Here is a 24909-nt window from a genome sequence, read left to right as displayed (position 1 = left end):
AAACTAAGCAGCCATGGTAAACAGGGGTTGATTGTTCACCAAGTCCCTGGGATGCCTCTCCGCCTGGCCCTGGTCAGGAGTAGTAGAAGGGGACAGGGGAATCCTATACACCTGGCTCGCCTCCTTCCCAACTCTAATCACTGTAATCAAATGCAACTCACTGTCAGAAAGGTTGGGGAGTGGGGAGATGGAAGGAGGGGACCAGGGCCCGGTTTCCATCATGGGTGAGTTACCAGCTGTGGCTTTTGCTGCTCTGAGAAACCGATTCATCCCTTGTGGGGCTTGGGGCTTGCTTGCTCCCCATCCTCCGTTAGAAAGGAAAACTGGGGCTATCAATGGGGGGCAGTCATTTTGCCAAGAAGCAAATGGAAGCCCATTCACTTTCCCTGCAGTGTTCGGGGCTCTCGGATAGTCGGATGAAAAATGGAACACATCTGTGTTCAGCTTTGGTATTGTAACAGGGTGTACAGAGTCTGAAAAAAAAATGCAAGAGCAGCCCTTAGCATACTCCTCATGGCTGTTTGGAGAGGTGGGCGTGCTGCTGGTGAAGCCTCCAGAGTGAGCCACATGCCACTGTCTTGCCTGGGCAGAAGCAAGAAATGTTCCTGGGCACTGAGCAACACTCTCCATGGATCTGCGTGGGCTTGGGTGCTTGTGATAGCTCCCTACAGGGAAGCAATCATACAGAGAGCACAGGGCCAGTGGGTTTCAGTATGAGGATCCTTCCGGCTTATGGATGTTCTTGTGTTTAGAAGGGCCAGAAGGTCCCTTCAGTACTGGTACCGTGAAGGAAGGGATCGTTGTTGATTTTTTCCCCCTTTACACTTTTTTGCAGAGCTTCGAATGAAACTCAGGGTCCACGTGTGCTAGGCAAGTACTCTGCCACTGAGCTACCTCTCCAGCGCCATGGTGATCTTTATGTGACACCAAGCAAGACTGTACATCACGTGGCCACCAGCCAAGAGCGCCAGATGACCCAAGTGCTTGGTTCAGAACCACACTGTACATTTGAGAAGGCAGCTCTCATAGAGTGGCCTTGTACTGGTCTACCAGCACGCTACCACCTCTGCAGGTTGAAACCGAAGGGAAAACCTGGGCGGTTGCAAGCTCTGCGTTTGTACTGGTGCCGGATTAGTCAGTAGCTTTTGTAAAATTGATGAATTTTGTCTAAAGGCAAGTGCAGACAGGCAAAGAGATCTGTATCTGCTGTGATCCATTTAGCCCGACACATATGTGCGGGGGAGCTGGTTCCCCTCGATTCGTTCAGGACTGATGAAAAGTAACTGTGAACAAAGTCATGCACTGCGTCATTGGAAAAGAATCACCGAGTCTAATGGTAGGAGTTAATTAATGCTTCCCTCCCCCGAAGCAGGCTGACCCTGGTCCTTAGGCATCCGAGTCAATAACAATTGTTGTACACAGGCCATCCATTAGAAGGTGAGGCAGGAATGTTTTTAAGCAAATCTAAAATTGCCAGGGGTGACCTAATCCTGCCGCAGTAATGGCAGTATGAAGGAATCATTTTTCATACCATCTCATTTATAAGAAGTTCCAGGCCATCTGCTGAGAAAAAAAAAAAGGAAATCGTGAAGAGCAACCGGGATAAATATGTGCTGGTGGCATTCTCTCTCCTTAAGCAAACTGTAGCTAGCCGCGCTCTCTTTCTTGGTGGCTATTGACTATTGGTTGGGTGTCGTTGATTATAGTAACTGACAAGCACTGAGGGATTACTGAGATACGATGGGACGCGCTGACCGAGCCTGACTGCAGGGTGTGGGGCATGATCAAGTAAGTGCTAGCCCACATCTCCATCTCCCCCCGCTGGGCCAACGAAGACTGGATTGCAGAGAGGTAAGACATTTGCTTATAAAGCAAGGACTTCGATGTCAGGTAACTGGGTTCGTAACAGCGGGTGTAGCGGGTACTTCCTGAAGACCTGTGCCTGCCAGCACTGTCTGCAGCACTTTACATGCACGTGAACTTGCACGCCCCTCAGGACCTGCTCAGGCAATAGTTGAATTCCTACACCTTCCGTTGTGTAGACAGGAAGAGGTGTGAAAGGGGTGGCAGCCTTAGGGTCACACATTCATAACTAGCGCGGACCAAGAAAGCCCATACCCAGAAGCCTCTACTGCTACTCAGGACTCAGGTTTTCGGAACTCAGATGTCAACAAAATAGATGGACATGTGAGCAAAGGAAAACTAGCTTCCAAAGTAGGACGATGAAGGCTAGATATCAGAAAGAACTTGTGCTGGCAAGGCTCTCAGGGGAAAGTGAACCATAGGGTAAATAGGAAGGAAGTCAGAGCAGAGGATTATGGATGTAGCTGCTTGGGGCTAGACTGCAACAGAGGCTCTTGGGAGGACAGTCTGCCTTGTTGTACACACCACGGAAATGGGAACGAGCCCTTCAGGCCCTTTGCTGGAGTCACCAGCGTGCCCTGGAGTCTATCCAAATCTATGTGGGTGTCTCAGGGCAGCAAGAGTACTCCTTTTGCTGACAATCACTGAGGACATCCTCCCAAATGCAGCAGCAGCCCTGTGTGTCCTTGTCCCCTTCCAGAAGTCATTACAGCAGGCTGGCCTTCTCTCAGTCCGCTCAGGCTGCCGGCTCTCGGTGGCTCTCCCAGCAGTCATGACAACCCGCCTGCGCCTTCCTCTCTCTTTATGGTTGTCAAATTGATTTCACCACCTCGATACCTATGGCTCCCAATGAAACTTAATTAAAAATACCATTTAATCACAGAGTAACAAAGGCAAACTGGATAAACGGCATTACCACTTCAGCGCCTTTTAATCCGCGCCGCTTCGCTCCATCTGAACCTGTTTGGATGAGAATTGCCTTTTCAAATCAGAATCCCCTTGTCTTCCATGCACTCGCCTCTGACAGATCCCCAGAATAAACAGTATTTAGCGTGGCATGGATCCAAATGTATGCAATTTGCCCAGTGGTAAAATCAGCCTTAACTAGAGCAGGCAAAAGAAGTTGCATTGGAAAATACCTTCCCTGGAAACGTATACAAAGCCTGCGCCCCAGCATTAGGCAGGCAGGGCTCATGCAATCTCATTTCTGGCTCCCCTCCACTCACTTAGTGATGGATTTGGAAGCTTATTACTAAAATTGTGTCACAAGCCATGCCATGACCCCGCTCTTTTCTGTCTAGAAAACTCTGTCAGGCAGGAGGCTGCTGGTAAGAACAGGAATGGATGGCCTATTGTGGGTGCTGCTCAGCATGGACTCGGACACTGGAGGTGGCTGCTTGCATCCTTCCCACCACATGCAATTCCTGGCTGCCAGGGCGCTCCCTGGAACTGAGCCTGTTCGTCCCCATGACCCTCAGGACCCAGGCATTAGTTAGAGTGATGGTTGGAAGCATCAAGTATCTCATCAAGTTGCCCTCACCTGACCTGTGGGAAATCCTCCACCCTTCCCAGGGAACATTGCTTCCATCTCTACTCTAGTGGGGGATGGCAGGACTCTCCTGGCTTTCTCTGCATGAGCCACAAAAACCCTTTTCCTCCCTTGAAGCCATCTTCCCCCTAGGTCAGAGCCTACCTGGTTCTCTCTGAATGACCTAGTGAATGACCTAGAGCTCCCCACACTGCTGGAGTCTGGGAAGAGGAGGGTCAGAAGCCTCTGAGTGTAATGCATCTTTCAGACCGCCTTTCTCAAGTGAGCTGGAGCCTGTCAGCCAGGAAAGGCTGGTAGGAAAGTGGGTAGGAGCAACTGGAGAATGTGAGAACCACTTCCATACACCCAGCAAAGCAGACCACCAACCCCCTGCCCCCCTCCTCCCACCCTCCCGCCCTCCCACCCCACCCACCCCTATTTTCCTACCCCCTCTCGCTCCCCCCATCCTCACCCCCCCATGTGCAAGGAAAAAGCACAGACACTCTTTGGTTTTTCATCTTTTAATTCTTTATTGTGTATGAACGGATGTACACAGCACAGCAGTACAAGCAGACCATGAACACAGTTCAACAGGAGGAACACGTACTGAGCACTGGACACTACTGCTTTCTACTAAAGGGTGTGAGCAAGCAGGTTTAGAAGGCGCTGCTGGGGGAGCAGCGTGTTTACAAAATGATGACAAGGAGCAGCAGGGTCGAAGCGCAGCACAGAGGTCACCGACGCTGCCATGCGAGTAGAGACCAGGGGCTCATAGGTGTCCTGACCTCTAAAGAGAATGCAGGCATTTTTATTTTATGTGGATCTCCCAATTTTTCACTTTGGCACCTAATGGAATAGAGCATAGAAGAAATATCATGGGGCCTAATGAACCACAGAGCCAGATGGCTGGGGATGGTGGGGGTGGGCCAGCCTGTGACATCGGAAGCCACCTACAGCTCACTTAGTCACGTCATCTCGTCTGGGTCAGTACCCTGTGAGAATGTACCTCCCCGTCTCTACTGAGGAAGTCGCGGCTGAGTGACAAAAGGCCTGAGAGACTCGGGTCCCTGCACCAGGAAACCCTAGCTGCTTATGAAATGCAGCTCCCGGGGCTGACTCAGGGCGGGAGGGCACCTGAAATGGAATCCTGGCTGCAGCAAAACAACAGTTGACTGTGTACCCTTCCATATGCAGAACATACCGACTAATACAAGAAAATCAGGGCCAAGGGACTGGCCTGTTGCCACCATTTCTGGGGCCACCAAAAGGCTCAGGCCAGCAGAAGGAGGTGTGGCCACGAGACACAGAGAGCAGAGGATGGCAGCGGTGAGGAAGGGTGCTACTTCCAGGTCAGCTCACATAACAACACTAACACGTATCGGATGCTCAGCGGTGGGTTAGAAACGGCTTTAGCTCGGTCACGTCACTTAATCTTCATGTTGGGGGTTGACACTTTTAACATCTCCCATCATACAGATGAGGAAACCGAGACACAAGGACATGCGAAGGTCACAGAGTGAGTGGGGAACTTAATCCGGGCACTTTGAAATTAGGATTCAGGCTTACATCTCCCCATAGTCTCGGATGCTCTGGCATCCCAGGGATGGGGAGTTGGGTCCTTCAAGTCCCCATGCCACCTGTCAGTACCTATGAATGGGGGAATTTTAAAAGAAATGCTAACTCCATGAAATAGTGTCTGGAGGGCTGGCCTGTGTCATGGGATCAGGGAGCCCCCCCCCAGCCCCCCCGCAAAGACAGGATGCGACTGTTTCCTTTGCTGCCCTTTCCCCTTCCTGTGTGTGGTGCACAGGACTCACAGTCGGGCCCTCAGTGAGCTTTGTCTCCGAGGAGGGAGGATTACCGTTCAGCCATTGCTTTTCATTTCTTCCCTCCACAGCAACAGCTGCTACAGAAAACCGTAAGAGGGACCCCGTCTGCTTGGAAACTTGCAACAGAAACATCCATATGTGCTGTCTAAAACCACTCACCGGCACCCTCCTGCCAGACCCCTGACATGTGGCCAGGGCAACTGAAGACTGGATTCTAACTACAATCGTGCTGAATGTAGGTCTGCGCAGCCACGGTGAGCTAGTAACTGCCATCTTGGATGGTCCAACCGCCAGAAGCCAAGGTGAGCAGCTGGGATGGATGTTTCCAGTTCTGCGGTCCCATGCCTGGGTCTACTCCCAGTCTCTGAGGTGGCTAGCCATAGAGGAAAAGAGGTGAGCCTTGTCACAGGCTTACCTCATCCCTGTGGCTGCCTTGGGGACAAAAGGAGTCCCAAGGAAAAAAATGAGTGGGGAGCATTTGTTTTGCAGAGGAGGGGGTGTTCTAGTTTAACATCAAATCAGACCAAAACACGAGTGATTTTTCAACATTTCAGTATCTGTGGGCTTTATTGTCTAGCTGTTTTGAATCAGAACCCAGGTCCTATAACCTACGGGTCAAGTGGCGTCTACACTACCCTTGTGCAAGGTTCGGGGAGGAAAGCCAAGGATAGCTTCTCCCTCTCCACTTAAGACTTGTGCTTCCTCTAGGGTTTCGCTTCCAGAAGCTGGCTTCTGATCTCCGCAACCACTTCCGTGAGGTCAAAGGGCAGAGGCATGGAAGGGTCATCCTTCTCCCAGTAGGGCCGGCAGTCTGGTTTCTGGTGAGCTGATAAAGTCCGGACCACTCGGGACTGGCACCTAGGAGAGGAAGAGCAGGAGTTAATTCACCGGGAAAGCACCGGAAGCTCCAGGCTTCTGGGAAACGTGGAGAATAACACCGGCAAACGCTCCGTCAACAGCTGTGAAGGGGAAGGGGAAGGGGAAGTGGGAGTCGATGCTCGCAAGGCGGAAAGAACACATTTCTGAGGGAAAACCGACCCTCTCAGTGTTGGAGCCTCAAGTTTTTCCAATTCCCAGATCTGTATTATCTCCAGTGGCTTTGGAAAAGCCAATCACCAGGGAAATTGAGTTACTCTGCCTTTAAAATGGTGAATTATTTTTTCATTATCTCAACAGTTATTTAAAGTGTGTGATTAAGCCATTATCAGATTTAAATGTTTGTGGGATTTCGATGTATTACTAGATTACTGGGAAAGATTAAATTGAATTTACTGCATTAAAACGTCCAAGAATAGATTAAACAATATTACAGACCAGGATTGACTTTGGAGATCCTGGAGATTTACAAGTGTCCCAGCCTGCTAGGCTCAGAAAAAAGGCACTCCAAGGAGAGAGAGGTTTATAAGGATATATGCAAATAGAGGTTAATAATCATTTCCGCTGATGAATAGGTGGGAACTTCCACCAAATTAAATTAAGAGGCTAGCAAGAGTTAGTCCCCAAGGAAAACACTTAAATCACCGTTTTTATTAAATGGATTATTCATCAATAGTAGAGAAATTAATTATCATATGCAGCTAAATTATAGCCTGGTAGGAAAAAGTTGGGGCAACATCCTCGTCTTTCTGAGGCACCACCCTCTTGGAGAGTCGAGCTCATCTAAAATTGGGCTTGGGAAATGCTTTGGTTTCAGCTCTAGTTATCTGAAAAATGAGGGTCATAGAAAGAGAAATGGATGCAATAAGTAACGAACGATTTCTTACAGGTAGAGCACACGCACCAAACCTGTGCTTACACCAGCAGTGTAGGGGCTCCTACCTCTGCCACGCACCCCTTCCCCACCCCTGCTGTCAGCTGGAGAGTGGCCACACCCACTTCAAGTCATAGGACTGGGTCAGATCTTCATGGAAAGACATTTCTTCTCTGGGGGATTATTAATGGTGAGGGGATTCCCAGGGGAAAGCATACTTCAACTTTACACCTATTTTCGCATGTGGTTAATTGCTATACCAGCATCCTATGCACTCAATCCGTCGTACATTACACGTAACATTCCAATATATCTTCTGCTCTCTGCATCAGACCCTGATAATAGCGTCTGTTAACACGCACTAAGTACTATTATGTAGCACATCACTTCATAAATAATAAGATTAGCTGACCTCGGGGCCCCAAGAAGAGTAATGTGTTTAAATGTTCTCATTATTTATTTAAAACAAGAATTAAAGCAACAGAAGCAGCTCTCGACAATCCTCTTAGCATAAATATTCAACTGTTTGTGCTGATAAGCACACGCGGCGTGGAGGGGCAGAGGGCACGCTCTGCAGCCTACTTCATAATAGGTGCTGGAGCCCACGCAGCTTGCTGCTGCCCTTCTCAGGGTGCATCTCTGCAAGTCCTGTGACAGTCTCTAAATCACTTGAAAGAGGCGAGGGGGGAATTAATATTCAAGGGAAGCTGCGACTAATTACAAAGGGACCCAGCAAAGCTTTTTAAATTGTGCTTTCTCTCGACCTCAGAATCGCAGAGTAATGCTCAATTTACTGGGCAGGGAAAGTTATTCCAAATTGAGCATTTCAATCTCACAGTGGATAAATTATCCGTGCACATATTATCCTGCTTGGCAGATTAAAGGGCTGTGATAAGTGTTGATCCACCTAGAATATCATAAGGTTTGTAAAAAGTCAATAGAGATGCTTTCTCAGCTGTCAAATGGTTTTGCCTCCTCACTTTGAGAAAGTACTAAAAATATTCAGAGCTGTGGCAGAGCTGTGTGAGCGCTGACCTGCTTCTGTGCAAGCTGCTTCCCGGATTGCTGCTACTGTTCCCACCAAGGACGGCTGTTGAGGGATCTACCTGGCTTCATAAAGACCCTGGCAGGCTTGGAGTGGTATACATACATACATACATACATACATAATACATAATACATAATGTGTGTGTGTGTGTGTGTGTGTGTGTGTGTGTGTGTGTGTACACACGGCCACTGACTCCATATGGGTTAGGACAAGAACCTTTGTTGAGCTTCTCGGGGGCCCAACTCAGCTATACTAAAATTGCTGTAAAATTCTTCTCTCGACGGCCATCACTCCTTGCTAACTTCCAAATGTCAGCGTGAAGGCTAAGCAGGGTTCCATGTATGAGAAGGTTCCATGTGTGAGAAGGGACTCCTGCTCCCTCGAGCTACACGGTCTGATTCAGAGTTACAGCAGACTGTGGAAGGGGAAGAGGAGGGATTGAGGATGGGAAGGGAAGAGAAGGGATGATCTGGAGGCTTGCCCTCTTTTGTTCAAATCACCCCGTCTGCTGGGGTCTGGCTGTCCTTAGGTGGGGCCGTAGGGAGATGGCAGCATTAAGGGTCATGGTGTGTTCTCTGGAGATGCTGCTTCGGAGGGACATGTCATTTGGGCAATTCTTTATCTTACGGGGCCGTGGGTTCTTGTCTATCTAATGGTGATGATGGGAGTAAGAATAATGACAATGGTCCAGTAGTTCCTGCTATCTATGCATTTGTTTTCAGTTACCCACAGTCAACCGGTGGAAAATTCTAGAAATAATTTGTATGTTTTAAATTGTGCATGATTCTGAGCAGTGTGATGGGATCCTGTGTCCCACCCAGGATGTGAGTCACCTGTGTCTCTCATAACCATGTAAGTACATAGTACGATCTACTTGGTCCACATGGCCATGATCTTGAGTCACAGAGGGGAGACAGTCCTCCTGACATAATGTCAGAAGGTCAACAGTGGCCCCAGGCTACATCAAAGCACCTGCGTTAATGTCACCCATCTCAGCTCACCTCCTCATTGGAGACACCTCACAGCACCACCCTCAGGGGGAGTGGCTCATATGGTATTTTGAGAAAGACAACTAAATTCATCTAATTCCATTGCACCACACTGTTAAAATGGTTCTGGTGCTCATCTTTTTTTCTGTGCCTACCTTTAATTTAAACTTTATCCTAGGCATATATGCCCAGGAAAACTTATTATTATTATCAACCATTATTTCAAGCATGCCCGAGGAATCTGAGGAAATATTCCCTACAAGAAAACTGGTGTGTGTGTGTGTGTGTGTGTGTGTGTGTGTGTGTGTGTGTGTGTGTTGCAGTAATAACATCCTGACTTCTGGATTTGCTGTGATTAAATGAATGAACAGAGATAGCACTGGGATACTGTCCAGCACACAGCTCAGTAACTATTAAGTATCACCACGATCATTCCTTCCACCATGAGTGACAGTGACAGATGAGTGATGCCACCAGAGTCCTGACTGTTGCATGGTGGCTGTCTCCTCCTTCCAAAGTCTCTGGTGGGGTCTTTGGACAGGTTCTCTAGGGAAAGCTCAGCAGCCCTGGCATGGTTCTTTCTGCCTTGAATCAAACAGCCTGTGGCTGAATCTTGTCACAAGTAACATCCTGAGACATGAGGCTTACCCAGTGAAGGTGCTGGCGGGCTACCATGCGCAGACTCAGCAGGACCACCAGCTACCAACCCACACTCAGGAAGGAGTGGTGGCTGCTTCGTGTGGACTTGCCACTTACTGGAACCATGCTGGGTTGTTTGTTAGCATGCGTACCCTGTATCCTACAGTCCCCTGCACAAGAGAGGAGCCGTGAGTGTCTTACGATGTGCTTTAGAAATGCCAAGCTTGATGGTACAGTTAGCACCACCTACTCCTAGTCATAGGGAATGGCCAGAGAGGCGCCAGACACAGTCTGCAGAAGAGAGAGTCAACCTGAGGTCTGACGCAGGAGCTGAGGGAAAATACTTTGTTCTCTTGTGATCTGTGCAACCCTGACCTTCCAGGGTCATTTTGCCTCTCTGCCACCAGAGGCAGGTTCTAAACCATACTGTCAGGTGGAGAAGGCTCACTTGAGCTCGGTCTCTGCAGAGCGCATTCTCGCAAGCTTTATCGTCCGAGGTAGGCTTTTCTGTTACTTGCAACCCAAAGAACCCGATGATGCCTGCCACTCTTCCCACGTTTTACAAGATCCACGGCCACAGTCCCATCATGCGTCCATGTTACTGCTGAGAGTGTGCAGCAAGTACACAAACTGTCTGTGCTTGAAATGATAAACCTGAGGGCTTTGCTAGGAAACAAGCAGTTTCCACAGCCGGAACTGGGTGATCTTCCCAGAACATCTAAACGACCCTACCCAACTTAGTGCTCTTCCCAGCTCTTACCATCCCTAGCTACCCAGTATGAAGGTCACAGCTTCCTCTTCTGACCCCCATTCTCATCTCTTAAGGGAAAAACTCCAGTTTTGGATGCTTCTGGAGTTAGCAAGGAAATCTGGATCTCCTTAGAAAATCCTGCCCCTCTCTTGAAATACTTAAAGGGGAGTCAACCAAAACAGAACAAAATAAAACAAAAACTACAAGCCCTTTATCCCTCTCTTGCCCAGACTCACCAGGCTTCCATTCAAACAACTCAATGGGCCACCCTCAAAGCTCTCCACTGCTCAGGAATGGTTCTCTCTGAATGACCTATCGAGAGTGCAGGAAGGTGGCTGGCCCAGAGGTCCTGCAGCCTCCACCCTGAGGTGTAACTCACTGATTTCCCCCAGGGCTTCCCTCACATCTGGGTGATCAAGACGGCAGCTACATTAGTGAACATCGGCCACCATGCTAAAATTAACCACTTTAGCTAAAGTGTGTGTTAATTATGGGTATGCAAGCAGTCAATAAAGGTTAATGCAAAAGTCAAAGGATAAATTTCTTCCCTTATCGCGTCACTTCACAGACTAAATGACTAACATTATACTTTGTGTTTTTAATCAATAGGTTTTACAGTAATGTGCTGGCCATTGATTTTAAGAAAACACATATGGTTCTTCCTTGTCCCTAAATTTTGCAACAAATAAAGAAGGACAGGTAACATTTCCGACACTCTCCAGACAATGATAAAGTTTCAGGACAAATGGTTTCTGCTAATAGACTCACGAGGACGGACAAGCTACACACCCACAAACTTCATGGAGAAATAGCAACGAGCGTAGGTCAAGAAGAGACAAGAAAAACGAACCACTAAATGAGAGTTCTTTACTGGGAAGAAGAAAGCAAACACTAAGGAAAATAGCTACAACCTGTGATTTAAAAGTCCAATACCCACGAGCTGTGGTTCCCCCACTCCTTCAAAAAGCTGAGGGAGATAACAGGGGTCGGGTCTAGATTACTATTTGCAGGAGCCCTGCTTTATCCCAAGTTAACCCAAAGGCTGGCAGGAAATTGGGTGGGCCCAGACCCTGCATAGAAGCTGGCTGCCCTTTGCATTACATCCTATCTTTATCATGGATTTCCATTTGGATCAAAATGGGTCCTGTCCATCAACTACTTAGCTATTCTTGCCAAACTGAGATATTTGGGAGATTTCAAACCACTTGTGGGGCGGGGGTAGGGGAACACAACATTTTTTTTTTCTTATTTCTAGGATTCTTGCTATGGCAAATGACTGAACAACCTTCCCTTTTTTCCTTTTCACCCCCAGGCTTTGAAGTTCTTACAAGTGTTATCTGCAGAAATAAATGATACCTGTTTATCCTTCAAGTGCATAAGCCCTCTCTCATTACAGCCTCTGGGTGACCTTGAGAAAATATCTCAAGCTCTCAGGTTTCTCAGCTGTTACATGAAGTGTACGGTCCTCTGCTCTGCTGGGTTACGGGGGAGATGAGATCAAGTCATGCATATGAGGCCTTCCAAAGTAGGTAAAGTACGCACAAAGGTAATCATGCCAACATCCCCACCTCCTACAGGGTGCGCATCCTAGTTTTAAAATGAAGCTGATAATGCAATGTTATCCAGGAAGGCTCTTAGCACTTGGAAATAAAAAGGAAGTAACTGATGCTTCCGAAAGCAAGACTAGTTTAAACTAGTAACATCATCAGAAAAATCTCTAATGACTAGTGAAGTGTATTTTTTAAGTCAGAATTTCCCCTGGGATTTTCACCTACAGTGAGTTGAAGGTCACTCGGGCTAAAGTTAGTTAGGAGACTGCTTTAGGATGTCAACCCTATCCAAATACATTCTCTCAAACAATAAACAAGGCTTATGAGGCCTCAAGGAAAAAACACCGGGGAGATCCATGCTAACCCACAAAGCCTGAGAGCCTGGAGCAGTGCAAAGAAAGCAGGAAATAATGACTGAAGGGCCTAAGTTTCCTAAGGCCTGAGGCTCTCAAGCAGCTGGAGATCAGTGTGGCTACCCAAAGTATCTGTCCCACTCAGCCTCTCTGGACAATGAGAGTCAGTACATCCGCCACACAGAGTGAGGCAGCATTTTCTATCTAGCATGGCTGCCCATTCCTTACCACATGCATGATTTAAGGGGTTTATCCACGTTGTCCCCCTTAAACCCACTATTTAAAATCTAACCTAGGACCATTTCATCGTACTGTTTCTCACAGCCTCATGGTATTTTGTGTCAATTTATTTCAGTATGAGCATGTGTGCGGGCAGGGATATAATGCTCTTAGCCATAGGCTGCCATGGTGGCATGCCTAAGATTTCAGCACGGAGGAGAAAAAGCAGGAGGATTATGAGTTCAAAGCCAGTCTCGGTTACTGAGACTCTCTCTCTCTCTCTCTAAATATATATATATATATATATATATATATATATATATATATGTATATATATATATATATATATTTACACACACAGACAGACATACAGACAGACACATACACACACACACACACACACCTACCTTTGAAGCATGTGACACACAAACTTAGCCTTGGCACTCTAACCGTCTTTGTGCATTTTTATTGCTGCTATTCTAACATCATGGAAAACGCTACCAATGAGGAGCCACCTTACCTTAGTCACCATGATGATCTACTTTGTAAAGGTGATCTCGTAAGTTAGCTTTCCAGTTTTGCATAACTCTCAGCTTACCTAATGCCGAAGCAGCTCCTAACTGAATTTTAGTGAGGGGCACGCCTACTCTCCCTGTGCAAGGCTTTTCACCTCCTGCCTCCATGTCACATTAGTGTTTCCAGATCAGTATAGTCCACACACATCAGAGGGAGGCCATCTTTCTTTCCTCCAGATCGACATACCTTTTTAGCAGACAGTACTTTTCAAGCACAGACACTTGAACCTGGGTTTAAATCCTAGTTGTATATAGATCTACCTTTGCACCTCCTACCATAGGAAGAAAGGAGGAGTCTAATAAACAAAAGGCTGTACAGATGCTTTTCAAAGGCTCCAAATACCAAGTAAACCCAAAACACTTTTGAATACCAAGATGATGCTACCAATTCCAACCGGTCATTGCCCAAGAGATGGCTAGGCTGCTCAGCACAGGCAGCCTGCTGTCTGGGTCTTGGTCAAACACTCTGCTGTGTGGACGGAGCGTTGACTGTACTGTTCTGTTGGCTGGGAAGAGCCAGCTACTAGAACTCACACCTCTTTGAGACTCAAAAGGCGTTTACTGTATAAAGTAACTTTCAGAGCTCCCAACTCTTTCCTTCAGAATGCAGATGACCCATAATTTGTCTGAAAAATAATATTAGCCATATGTCACCGAAAAACTACAGGTAGCATGCTTTGGATATGAAGCACATACCCAAAGGCTTCAGAGGTGCAGTGTTAGGAAAGTAAGTGATTGGCTCATGAGGGTTCTGATCCAATCAATGAATTAATCCATTCATGGATTCCCAATTAAATGGTCATTGGCTCACTGGAGGTGTGCCGTTGAAGGTTATGTCTTGTTCCTAGCCTTTTGCTCTGTCTCTTAGCTTCCTGTCTGTCAAGAGGTGAGCAGTCTGTTACATCATGTTCCTGCCACCATGATGTCTGCCTGCCTCACTATTGGCTAGATAGACCAAGGCCAGTCAACCACAGGCAGAAACCTCTGAACCCATGAGCCAAAATGAATCTTTCCTGCTATATGTTGTTTATCAGGGAATGAGCATCAAAGTCTTTGTTTTGTTTTATTTTTTAAAGGAGAAAGAAGCTTTCCAACTTTGGGATTCTAAGAAGAGACTTCCTTTGCCAAGGGCTTCTGGTCTTCCTGGCTCAGAGACAGGGACAGAGGCTCTACCAGACAGAAAGGTGCTCAGAGTATGGCCGCATCAGGAGGTAAAGAGATGGGGATGCAAGATGGGGGTTCCTGACTACCATTTTAAGTCAGGAACCCTTTCTAGTCACAATATGGCCCAAAGGCATCTCTAGTCTTTTTGCAGGAGCCTAAAGGAATGCCATGTCCTTTTCTATTGCTAATGTGGCCTGCCTCAGTCAGAGCTCTGTTCCCAGTCTAGGTGATTATACTGCAAGGCCCTCCCAGCATCCCCTTACTCCCCTAGCTCTGGAAATGGCCCTTCAAGGTTTGTTGGGGTTTTTGTTGCCATGGGAGAAATACAAAGTTATTCTAGATCATGTCACTGCTCCTTCAGTGACAAGTTTCAGACCAAAGAAACAGCAAAAATGCTACTGGAAACACAAGGCTGCCGGTAATGCACACTGCGTGCAGACACTCTGCACATTTCCATGTAAATGTCTTGTCCCCAGAAGGAACTAAGTCCAGAAAATTAACTAATCAAGTCACGCTTTTATGACCAAACATACATAGGCTAGAGTCTGGCTTCAAGGCCAGACTTGTCTGACTAAGAACCTCAAGTTCTTTATACTGTTCAAAAAAGCAAATGAAGAACAAATTCTGTGAGGAGGGGGTATCTATACTAAAATGCATAAGCCCCAAGTCAGACTCTCCAGAGGAGGGTCCTGAGAATCTCAATTTTTATAAGTGACTTCGAAGAGCAGGCCATTCAGGACAAACATGCACCATGTAAACTTACCCAGAGGACCACAATGATGCTAAGGCAGGTATGTCATGGAGGACATAGAGTGTCTTTGCGATCATGCAGAACTAACACTGAATTCATCTACAGAGGAAACCAGAGACAGGATGGCTTCCGTAGATATGCAATGGGGCCTGGTAAGTAGACAACCAGTGACCTTCCGGGTTCAGAGCATCCAGCAGGTCTCCCAAGGTCCTTCCCCCCACTTCAGGAATGCTGGCAGGCTCACGGAACCACTTAATATGTGAGACTGCTTGGCCCACCTCTCGGGTGTAAATCCGGGAGGCAGAAGGTTGAGAATAATTTTATCCCAGGTTCATTTGTCGGCTTGTCAGTTGCATAATGATGGTGATGAATGGGCTACCTTGACAGCAGAACATTTAGGAGCTGCTGACCTTTGATCTCTGGTCACATGATAGGGTCACCTGAAACCTGCATGACTTCTACCTGCTCAAGGGTAACAATATAAAGGTCAAACGGGTTGGCGGTTCTATGTATCAAGTCTGAGGCAACTTGGTTGGAAGCTTTAAGAGAGGCCGGGTTGGGTTCCCCGGCACACAAAGCTATGGACGCACTGCAGAAATGTGCTTGACAAAAGATATACAATTTCAAAGGAGGCTAGAGTGGCTTTCCTTGCAAGGGAATAGAATGAACTCATTATTTTTAAAGGGCAACAATGAAAACAAACACTTTGGAAGAAAATATATTCTGCCAGTGACTCAGCCATTGGGAGGGAAGCACACGGCCATATGACTTAATGAGTGTTATTAATGCCGTACCTGCGCCGTGGCAGAAGGTCCAATTGGATGCAATTACTGGAACAAAATCCCCACTGGGTATGATCAAGCCCTGCTTTCAGCCATAAAATACGGCCTCTCCACTGTCTCTCTGTCAGCACAACACCCCACAAAGGGCTATGATTGACAAAAGATAACCCTTTCCAATTTCATGACTTCCCTGTTGCCTGAAACCTAAGTCAAGTTTGCACGGGATAGTCTCAAACTTCAGAAAGACTCTAGAATAACTTAGGACCAGAAATTCAAGTCAGTGTGGTTTTTAGACACACTTATAACATTTCAAAAAGCATTTCTTACTGCAAATCTCAGGATTTGCAAATCTTAGGAAATCTTAGGATTTTTTTTCAAATGTTTGGGAAAATTCCATTTATTCAGAATCAGATAATAGCTGTCACATGGGTCATAAACATAGTTATAAAAATAAAAGCAGGAGAGTCAATGCCATTGATTTCCCAAACTAGAAATTACATAACCTGGGCAAAAGCAGATGTCACAGAAAAATCTGACTTATACCGAGGGTCTAGTTTTTACAAAGGCTGTTTGCCTGCAGCGTCAAAAACAGTCAGACACGGGAGCATAATCCATTCATGCTCTGGAGAGATAAGCCAAGCAAAGGACAATGGCTTACTGAGTCTAGGGCCAGATGTTCTGACTTAGGGTCGAGCACTGGAGTTGTAAGCTGTGAACAAAATCGGAATCTGTGTTCCCATATGCTCACCTGTCGGTCTGTCTCCACAGCACTGTGGCTTTCAGAGATACTTCTGAGTAGCCTGCTCAACTGGGGTTTGGATGCTGAGAAACTCCCCCTCGGGTCCATTTTAACCCTATTTGGGACTTGAGGCCCAAGAACGTCTCAAATGTCCATGCTACTTGCAGTAGGGAGCTTGGGATGACCCAGTACCAAGTGCTGAGCAACAGTCTATGTTTAGATAGATGAAGATGGGCCACGCACAAGAGACGCCTGCTCACTAAGGACACACCAGACTTCCGATGTAGATTCATGCTTTGCACAGACTTCACAGGTAAGTGGAAGTCAAAATGCTGCTGGGCACAGTGGTGAGCACCTGCAATCTCAGTACTTGGGAGGAGAGAAGAAGGAGGAGGAAGAGTTTGAAGCTAGCGTGGGCTACAAAGCCAATGTTCTTACCACGGTCCAGAAGACCCTTCTCCATTTCCTGTGTACTTGTCTCCAGTTCTCTGGTTTTCCCTCTTTCCACTGGTCTGCTTGTGCATTTGGCTCCCACACACTGGCTTATTTGTTTTTCCTCCAGCAGGCCGAGAACACACTCCGGGTACTAGTATGCCCTTCCTTCTGCCCAGACCTCCCCCTCTTCTGTCTACGGCGCTAACCTGCCCTCCTGCTCAGGAACTGAAGAAAGGCTTTTCTGGAAGTTTCTGCTCTCTGCTCTCTTCTCCAAGCCTAGAGTAGGTTCTGACACACGAAGACCTGGGGACACACTAATGACTGAAAACACTGTGCCTGCACCACTTAGATGATATCAATCTCCCTAATGCATAACCCTAACAATAGCAATGGAGAGTATGCGGCACAATTAACAGCGTGATGATAATAATAATGTCATTACTACCTGTGGACAAGGAGGATACTGTGGTGGGGAGGACATGAGTCTGAGAATCTAGGACATTGCTCTGCCACTACTTTACCCTGTGACCTCAGATAAAATCTTGTCTGTCTGGCCACCCTGGCTCACCTGTATGATGAGGGGTTGGGTGAGATAACCCTTAAGAACCTCCCAACTCTGAACAAAGATGCACACACACGATCTCACATGCTTTTTACTACTAGGGTAGGACACAGAGGTGTTATCTCATCCTTAGGGACAAGTGACTGGGGGCCTTGTTCCAGGTCACAAGGCCAGAGTGTCACACAAACCAGAACTTAGGTCACTGTTTAGCCCAGCACTTTCCTTTCTTGATAGAATCAGAAGTACCACCAGACACTGTCATTGTGATTTAAAAGCTGTGTTTGCAGGCAGGTTCTGGTTCCCTCAGACATGACACTGTGAATGGGAGACTCCGCTGTGCCACTGGCCAGAGTCTACAGGCTCTAATCTGTCATTTTGTTTGCAGGCTGGAGAGAATCAGTCCTTTGCAGGGACCTTTGTGATTGGCGGTGTGGCTCTTACGAAGAAGAGAAGCCCAAAGCACAGCATGCTTGAACTCGGCATTCCTCTATGGCCTCTGCGTCACTTCCTGCCCTGACTTCTCTCAATGATGGAGTGACATGGGAGGTGCCAGCCGAAGGGAACCTCCTTTCCTCCCGGGTTGGTTTTGGTCAGGATGCTTTATTACAGTGGCAGAGAGCAGCGAGAACAAGCAGTAGACTAGACTAGGGTGCAGGTTCTGCGGAGCCTGCATTTGGCTGCTGGCAGGAGGGTTAGGAGCTGTGGAGGTTAAAGGGGTGGATGCTCATCTCTGTTTCACACTCAAGAAGTCGGGGGATGGGGGTGGGGGGTGTAGGTCCCAGGAAGACAGCCCATAGATTTATAGGAACCTGCTGCTCCCTCTATGTTCTGCTCTGCCATCCACAGATGACTGTCTTTCTTGAGGTCCCCTGTGGTCCAATATGTTCTAGCCACCATACTGGAGTCCCAGGCAGGGAGGAGGAAGGGAAGAGAGTGAACTATGCTCCTCTTCCTAAGAAGGCCAGCTCACAAGGGAAGCTGGAAAGTGGCTGCCCTGGCCCTTCCTTTCCCACCAAAACCAAGATTCTATATTAAGGAAGTAGGAATGAGGAGAAATCAGTACTTTTCTGCTATCGTCTGTAAGCTAATAAATAGTGAGATGGTCTTTTGTAGAGACAAACGCTCCTTGGCGTTAGATGGGTATGTGAAGAAAAGAGTGAGTGGGAACATTGGGGAGGCACTGGCAGGGTGGCTATGGCAGCCGTTTACTGGGGAAGAGAATAAGTCACGTCATTGTGGCTGCAGGAGTGTGAGGATGAAGATGGAGTCAGTGAAGCCTAGGGTCTTGGAGGCCACTGTGGAGCCTGGACTGTTCCTGAGGGCTGAACCGCTGAAGGGCTTTGCACAGGGAGTCTTCATCCCAGTGCTCTGCAGAAAGCCTCCATGAGAGGAAGCTCCTATGCTCGACCCCGCACAGAATTGGTGAAACTCACGGAGAATCTTCCTGGCGTCTCTTGGCTCGCACCTGCTCTGGGGCTGAGAGGGAGGGTAGACTCTGGGCCTTACTGTGCCGACAGTGTTCAGGGATTGTCCCCTTTGCACTAGAACAGGAGACAGATGAGCCGCCTGTGATCCTGAGTCCACCCAAGGTGTCCCTGCCCCAGAATTCTGCTCACATCCAGTTTGTGGTGATGTTGCTTTGCTTTTCTTTCTTGGTTGTGGATTCAGGCTGAGGAAGAAGTTCAGCCTTATATGCCTGAGCCAGCTTCAGAACCAGAGCTGGGCTGGTTTGAAAATGGCTTGCAAGGTGGTTTTTATACAGAGAGAGCAGACTGAATTCTAAGATCCCCATGTGCTTCTGGGGACACTATCTCTGAACAGAGCCCCCTGGAACCCTGGGAAGAAAGGAGACTGCCAGAGAGATGGCCCTAGGGGAGAACTGGGGCCCTTAAACCTTTGGCTGACTGGGCACATGGCCTGTTCTCTATCTTGGCCACAGAAAGAGAAAGGCAGGGGATTCAAGGCACTAGCTATTTCTTCTAGTCATGTCCTCTAGCAGATGGTAGGGCCCGGGCATGTTCTTCTGGGCCCTAGGAGCTTGGGGTTCTGTCACTGTCTGGAGGTAACCTTATTCTCCTAGGACCAGCATTTGCTTGTGAGGTGACCTTGAGGAGGGCACTTAAGAGGCACTGTTTCATCTGTCAAGCTGAGACAGCATGGAGACCTGGAGTCACATCTGGTAAATACTGAAGGGTTGACCAGTATTGGCCACCTCATCTCATAGCCCCTGGCTCCGGGAAGAAGGCTTTTTCCCACACAACAAATGAGCAAGGCCATGTCCTTGCCATGATGTCTGTAGTGATGAGGGGATGAGGTGGATGACAGAGACTCTCTGCACAGACACCCAGAGGCCCTCACTGTGGAGCCCAGGCACTTTCTCATTTGCCCAAATCCAGAAGGTCATGAGGAATCAAAGGATGACATCTGCTGGAGCAGCATGTCATTAGAGAGGAGTCTGCGGACAGGAGGGGCCCATTACAAGCCACCTTCAGCTTCTGAAAATGGGCGATTAATGGGGAAGCCCTGCTTCTTCCCAAGCAGAGCAGGAGACGGGCAGCTGGGAATGGCCAGGGCTGGGCGCTGAGCCGGGCCACCATAGTGAGGCCTGATTAGCTGCTGTGACCTCCTGCCCTGGGCCTGGCCTGTTGGGGAGCCAGACTTCTCTTCAGACTGCTAAGTTGCAATTTATTCTTTTTGGAAGAACACTCTGCAGTTGAGAACACCTGGGACTTCGCCCAGCCTGCCTCACCGAGGCCCATTATGCAGCCTCTGCTGGCTTGCTGATTTCAGTTGCTCTTTCTATGTGCTGACCGCCTCAGAGACGCCTCGTGCCCAGAGGTGCCTGACAGTAAGTTCCAAGGCCAGGCTTTGGACATGCCACCCGCAAGTGGCCTTGCCTGTGAAGCATGAATGAAGAAAAGCTAGGAAGGCAGTCCTTCCAAAATGGCCTTTGCTCTGGCCTTCAAGCAATGCCACGAACTCTATTATTGACTCTTTTTTTTTTCCAACCATATGGAGAAAAAAGGATGGTATTTTAAAATGTGATGGCTAGTATGGGGAGAGGGGACCAGGCCGCACTGTTTCCTGGGTGAGGAAGACACGTGAGTTCTCCCCAGGGTGGGAAAAGAAGGTGAATGCCTGGACACTTGTGCCTAGGCCTGACCACATGACTGGCCTTTGGGGAGAGATCCGTCTGGAAGAGCAGCAGACACAAATACACGCTGCACAGGATTTAATTGGTTCTAAGTTAGTCTCCTGGAAGGGCCTGGGAACCACGGTCACTAACTCTTTTAAAATGATTTATAAAGTTCGCTTCCAGGAGAGAGCTCTTTGGGCAGCGGACCTGTGAATTATTTCTCCGCTGTGGATAGAGTGAGGACGGCCAACAGCTCCACAGCAAAGGGTGTGAAGCTCTCCCCGGGAAGGAGGGCCTTCCCATTTTTCAGTGAGGGCATCTCTGACAGCCAGGCTTGCGCCTTCCCGCTTCAAATTTGACAGAACCTCTGTCCTTAGGAGCTAATCTCACCTGCCACTCCCTCGGCTTCAAGTGATGCTAACAGCCTGGCCTGTGACAAAGCTGGAGAGCAGCATCCTCTGGCCCTCCCTGTTTCTCTGTGACATGCATGTGACATCTTCCGAGCATCTCTCTGCACCGGGTGGCTTATGTCAGCGGCTCCCACTGATGCAGTACAGTTAACATTCCACCTCACGGACGGGAACACTGAGTGGGCATGTAACTTGCCTAAGCCACCAGAGCTTGCACTCCAGAGCCCATCCTGCCAATCATTATCCTCGAGTGTTACTGGGTCGCCCGAAGCTCTAAATCTAATGATATAGAAGACAGTGCAGGAAGAGGGAACAGCGCTCTCTCTAGTCGGTCTGTTCCCATGCTGCTACCCTCTGTCCCTCTAATATGCACTGACTGCTCCTTCTTGATTGAAGTTTTTCGAGCCAGGGTTTCTCTGTGTAGCTTTGCGCCTTTCCTGGAACTCACTCTGGAGACCAGGCTGGCCTCGAACTCACAGAGATCCGCCTGCCTCTGCCTCCCGAGTGCTGGGATTAAAGGCGTGCGCCACCACCGCCCCGGCTGAAGTATTACATTCTTAATGCATGGGTATTATGTTCTTCTCCCCTACTGCACACATGTGTGATGGTGTCTGTGGTAACTGGCTCTTAAGAACCAGTTAAGGAGATGTGACTGATTTCTGCTTTTGTAACCTTAGGAGTCTTGAGCTGCCTCTGAAGACTGAATGATACCCAGCTAGAGAGACCACGGGGAGAGGGCCTCCCTGAAATGCCAAGAAGGAAGTCAGGCAATACCAGAGCCACGGCTGAAGCAGCTCTGTGCCCTAGCCACTACCGGAGCCCCGTGTGACCAGCCTGGCCCAGCGACAGAAACCACAGTCGCAGGTAAGAAACAATCAACAGTGGCTCTCTGAAGTCACGGGGTTGAGGTGAGTGTGCTGCGGTGTTTGTAACTTCAGGTGATGTGCTATAGTACTGTTAGTTTTGCTTCTGCTGGGTCTCTCTGCCTGCATTTTTTTTCCTTCACTAACTTTTTGTAGGTTTGTTTAGGATGTGTGTGCACGTGTATGTGTGCACACGCGCATGTGTGTATGTGCCTTGCTACACGGTCCTGGCTGTCCTGAAACTTAAGGTTCTCTTGCCTCCTGAGTACGGGGGTTCCAGGTGAGTACCACCACGCCCAGCGGCTTGCATACAGCACAGCTCAGCCTGGAATGAGGAACAGTCCAAGTGGAATGAAAGGCTGCACACTCACTAGTACACTCTGGCTGTTCTCTTCCCACACCACACCATTCTCAAGACAGTCACCTGCCTTCACAAAAGCAAATGCTCTGTTGCACTCTTCACCCAGGCTGGAGATGTTTCCTAGAACTGAAAGTGACTGGTGTGAATTGTTTTTACATTCTAGCATCCTTGATTCGAACTCAGCTGGGGTGGAGGTTTTCATTCTCCTGTGCTGTAAGCTCCCAGGATCTGGTTGTGTGACTGTTTGTCTCTTTAACTAAGTCTGAGGACTTGGGGCTATCTCAGGGCTTCTCCAACCACATCTAAGACTTCTACCTAAGGAATGAGATCGAAGACCTTGAACAAAAAGCTGTGCATGGGCTTTAACTCTCCAAACTCCTGGCAAGAGGCTGCTGGAGGTGTAGTTATTTAGGCCACGTGTGCCTATTCTGATTGGCAAGTCATCCTTCTGGTAACCACTATCACCTCTAAAGTGTGGGTGCTGCAGATAAGGCCTGCGAGGACCCAGCAGCATGTGGGGGCGCACTCTCTATGGTTGAAGGTATTCCCAGCGGGCAGCTGCAGTTCAGGGGACAGAGTTCAATGTACTGAACTAGTCCATGAAACAAGAAACTCTGCAATGACCAGGGCACCTCTGACAGCACGATGCCCGTGCTAAGGATAGTTAATTCACTGCCCTGTCTAGAAGACCTATTTATTTGTGGGTTCTAGGATACAAAGTATCTCATGACTATAGCTCAGCGGTGAGCAAGGTTCAAGTTCACCCTCCAGCACTCTGAGGAGAAAAAAGGATTTTGAACTATGAGGACAGTACAAACATCTCTCAAACGGTATCTGTACTGGTCAGCATGCCAGTTAGTCTCAGCAAACTGTCTCACCTCCAAACAGAATTTGAAAACCTAGAAACCAGTTTCCACTGTTGAGAGAACAGTAAGAATTACAGGGTACCCACAGAAAGGACACCCTGGCAACAGTGAAATGGGGGAGACTGATATGCTCTGCCATAGGAAGATTTCCAAACGTAAGACAATTGTCAATTTAAAAAAAAAAAAAAAAACAACTTGGACATTGATTTCACCAGGAAAGTAACCACTTCCATTTGCCTATGGGTCCATGTACATTGACAGATGCACAGAAAAACATCTGGGGGCAGAGGGCCTGTGGGGTGAGCTGTGGTTAAAGAGAACTCTGTTCTTATCTAGGGAGCTTACGCTTTTATAAAAGGAATGTATCTGCGCATTGTACTTGTGTAACTGAGCACAGGGAGATGGAACAGCTGTGGGTAAATGGTGCTCCTCAGCTGGGAGGCTCCGCAGGTGGCCAAGGTCACAATGCCTTTGCTCCCCATTTCCTCACACTCAGACCCAATTCTGGAAACCTAGTGAGGACTAAGTTCTTGGTCTAGACAGGTCAACTAGGTCAAACAGGTCTTTTGCATCGTAAGGGAGGTTTACCCACAGCATCTTTCGTTGCTTTCATGAAGATAGGCTCCCCAGAGGACAGGAGGGAGATTTCTTCTGAGTGGACACCTCATGTCTCTAAACTTGCGTGGGTGAGACCGAGGCTCAGCACGGGGAAAGCTGAGAAGGGGCAGAAAGGACCAGTTCCTAATCCTGACCATTGTGTCAGGCTTCTCTCCCCTCTGCACGCCTGCTAAGAAAACTTGTCAAAATAGAGCTGGCAGGTGGAAACAGATGCTTTTCTACCAAAGGCTCTCAGGAACGGCTTCAGACGGCCCTGTTTGTTTTCCGAGTTAACCACACCAACTGCCTCTCCCTGTCCTCTGCGAAGCCCCTGGCATCCTTCTTGGGCCCCTCTGGGCACACATGCTCAAACAGTGTCTGGCCATGGAGGCCTGAGTTCCCTCCCGTCCTAAGGACAGGGCAACTCAGTCTACTCTGCCCGGGGCACCATACACACGGCAAAGCGGGCACATTCTTAGGTGGCAAGGGCCAGCTCTCAGCTGACTCTGCCTTGCTCTTCCCTGAGTGGCCTCCTCTAAGATGCAGAGGGGCTTGGAACTACGAGCCTCACCCCTACAGTTCGCGACCCCTCCCCCAAGTCTTTGCTTTTAGGCACCTTTGTTGCTAAAGGCATTTAACTCTAATTCCATTTGACTTCAATTGTGTCCAAATTACTGTAAAGAGGAAGAAGACAACAGGCTGTAAATATGAAGAGAGACAGAAAATCATTGAGAATCCTGCCCGTATGAATATTTGATGAGGAAAGGTTAGATCCATAGCTGGTAAATTATAAGAAATTATGTCCGTCATGTGACTCTGTCAGCAGAGGTTAATACAAATGGGTTGGGACTTAGTTGGGATGACAATGCAGATTAGAAAAGACGTGTCCTGTCCCCCTGCGATTCGTTTTCCTTCTATTATTGGGGTAATAGAGTTGATCATTAGGACTGTGGCGACAGAGCGCTGGAGTTGTTTTCTCTGTCCGTCACTACATTTTCACAATAAATTTTTCATCTCTGCTAATCTTGCCCTTAATTGTGTGGTTGCTGTGGGCAGGATCCAATTATTAACTCTTTTGATCCTTCAATGGCCCTGCCTCGGAGCTGCTGATGAGATGCACACAGGGCGGCATGTCCGCACTGCTCTGCA

General features: G+C 48.2%; 1 protein-coding gene across 1 annotated transcript in view; it reads right to left on the bottom strand.

Moving 5' to 3' along the window:
• Window positions 1-5755: 5755 nt before the first annotated feature.
• Fto (FTO alpha-ketoglutarate dependent dioxygenase) overlaps window positions 5756-24909 on the bottom strand; it is a 365789-nt gene continuing 346635 nt past the window's right edge. The window contains exon 9 of the mRNA XM_028871513.2: window positions 5756-6078. Coding sequence (XP_028727346.1) covers window positions 5925-6078 — 154 coding nt within the window. The 3' untranslated portion in view covers window positions 5756-5924. The remainder of the gene's footprint in view (window positions 6079-24909) is intronic.

The sequence above is a fragment of the Peromyscus leucopus genome, chromosome 5 (assembly GCF_004664715.2).
Source record: "Peromyscus leucopus breed LL Stock chromosome 5, UCI_PerLeu_2.1, whole genome shotgun sequence".
Taxonomy (NCBI): Eukaryota; Metazoa; Chordata; class Mammalia; order Rodentia; family Cricetidae; genus Peromyscus; species Peromyscus leucopus.
The sequence above is the reverse complement of the archived record's forward strand: the minus strand, read 5'-3'. Positions and strand labels throughout refer to the sequence as shown.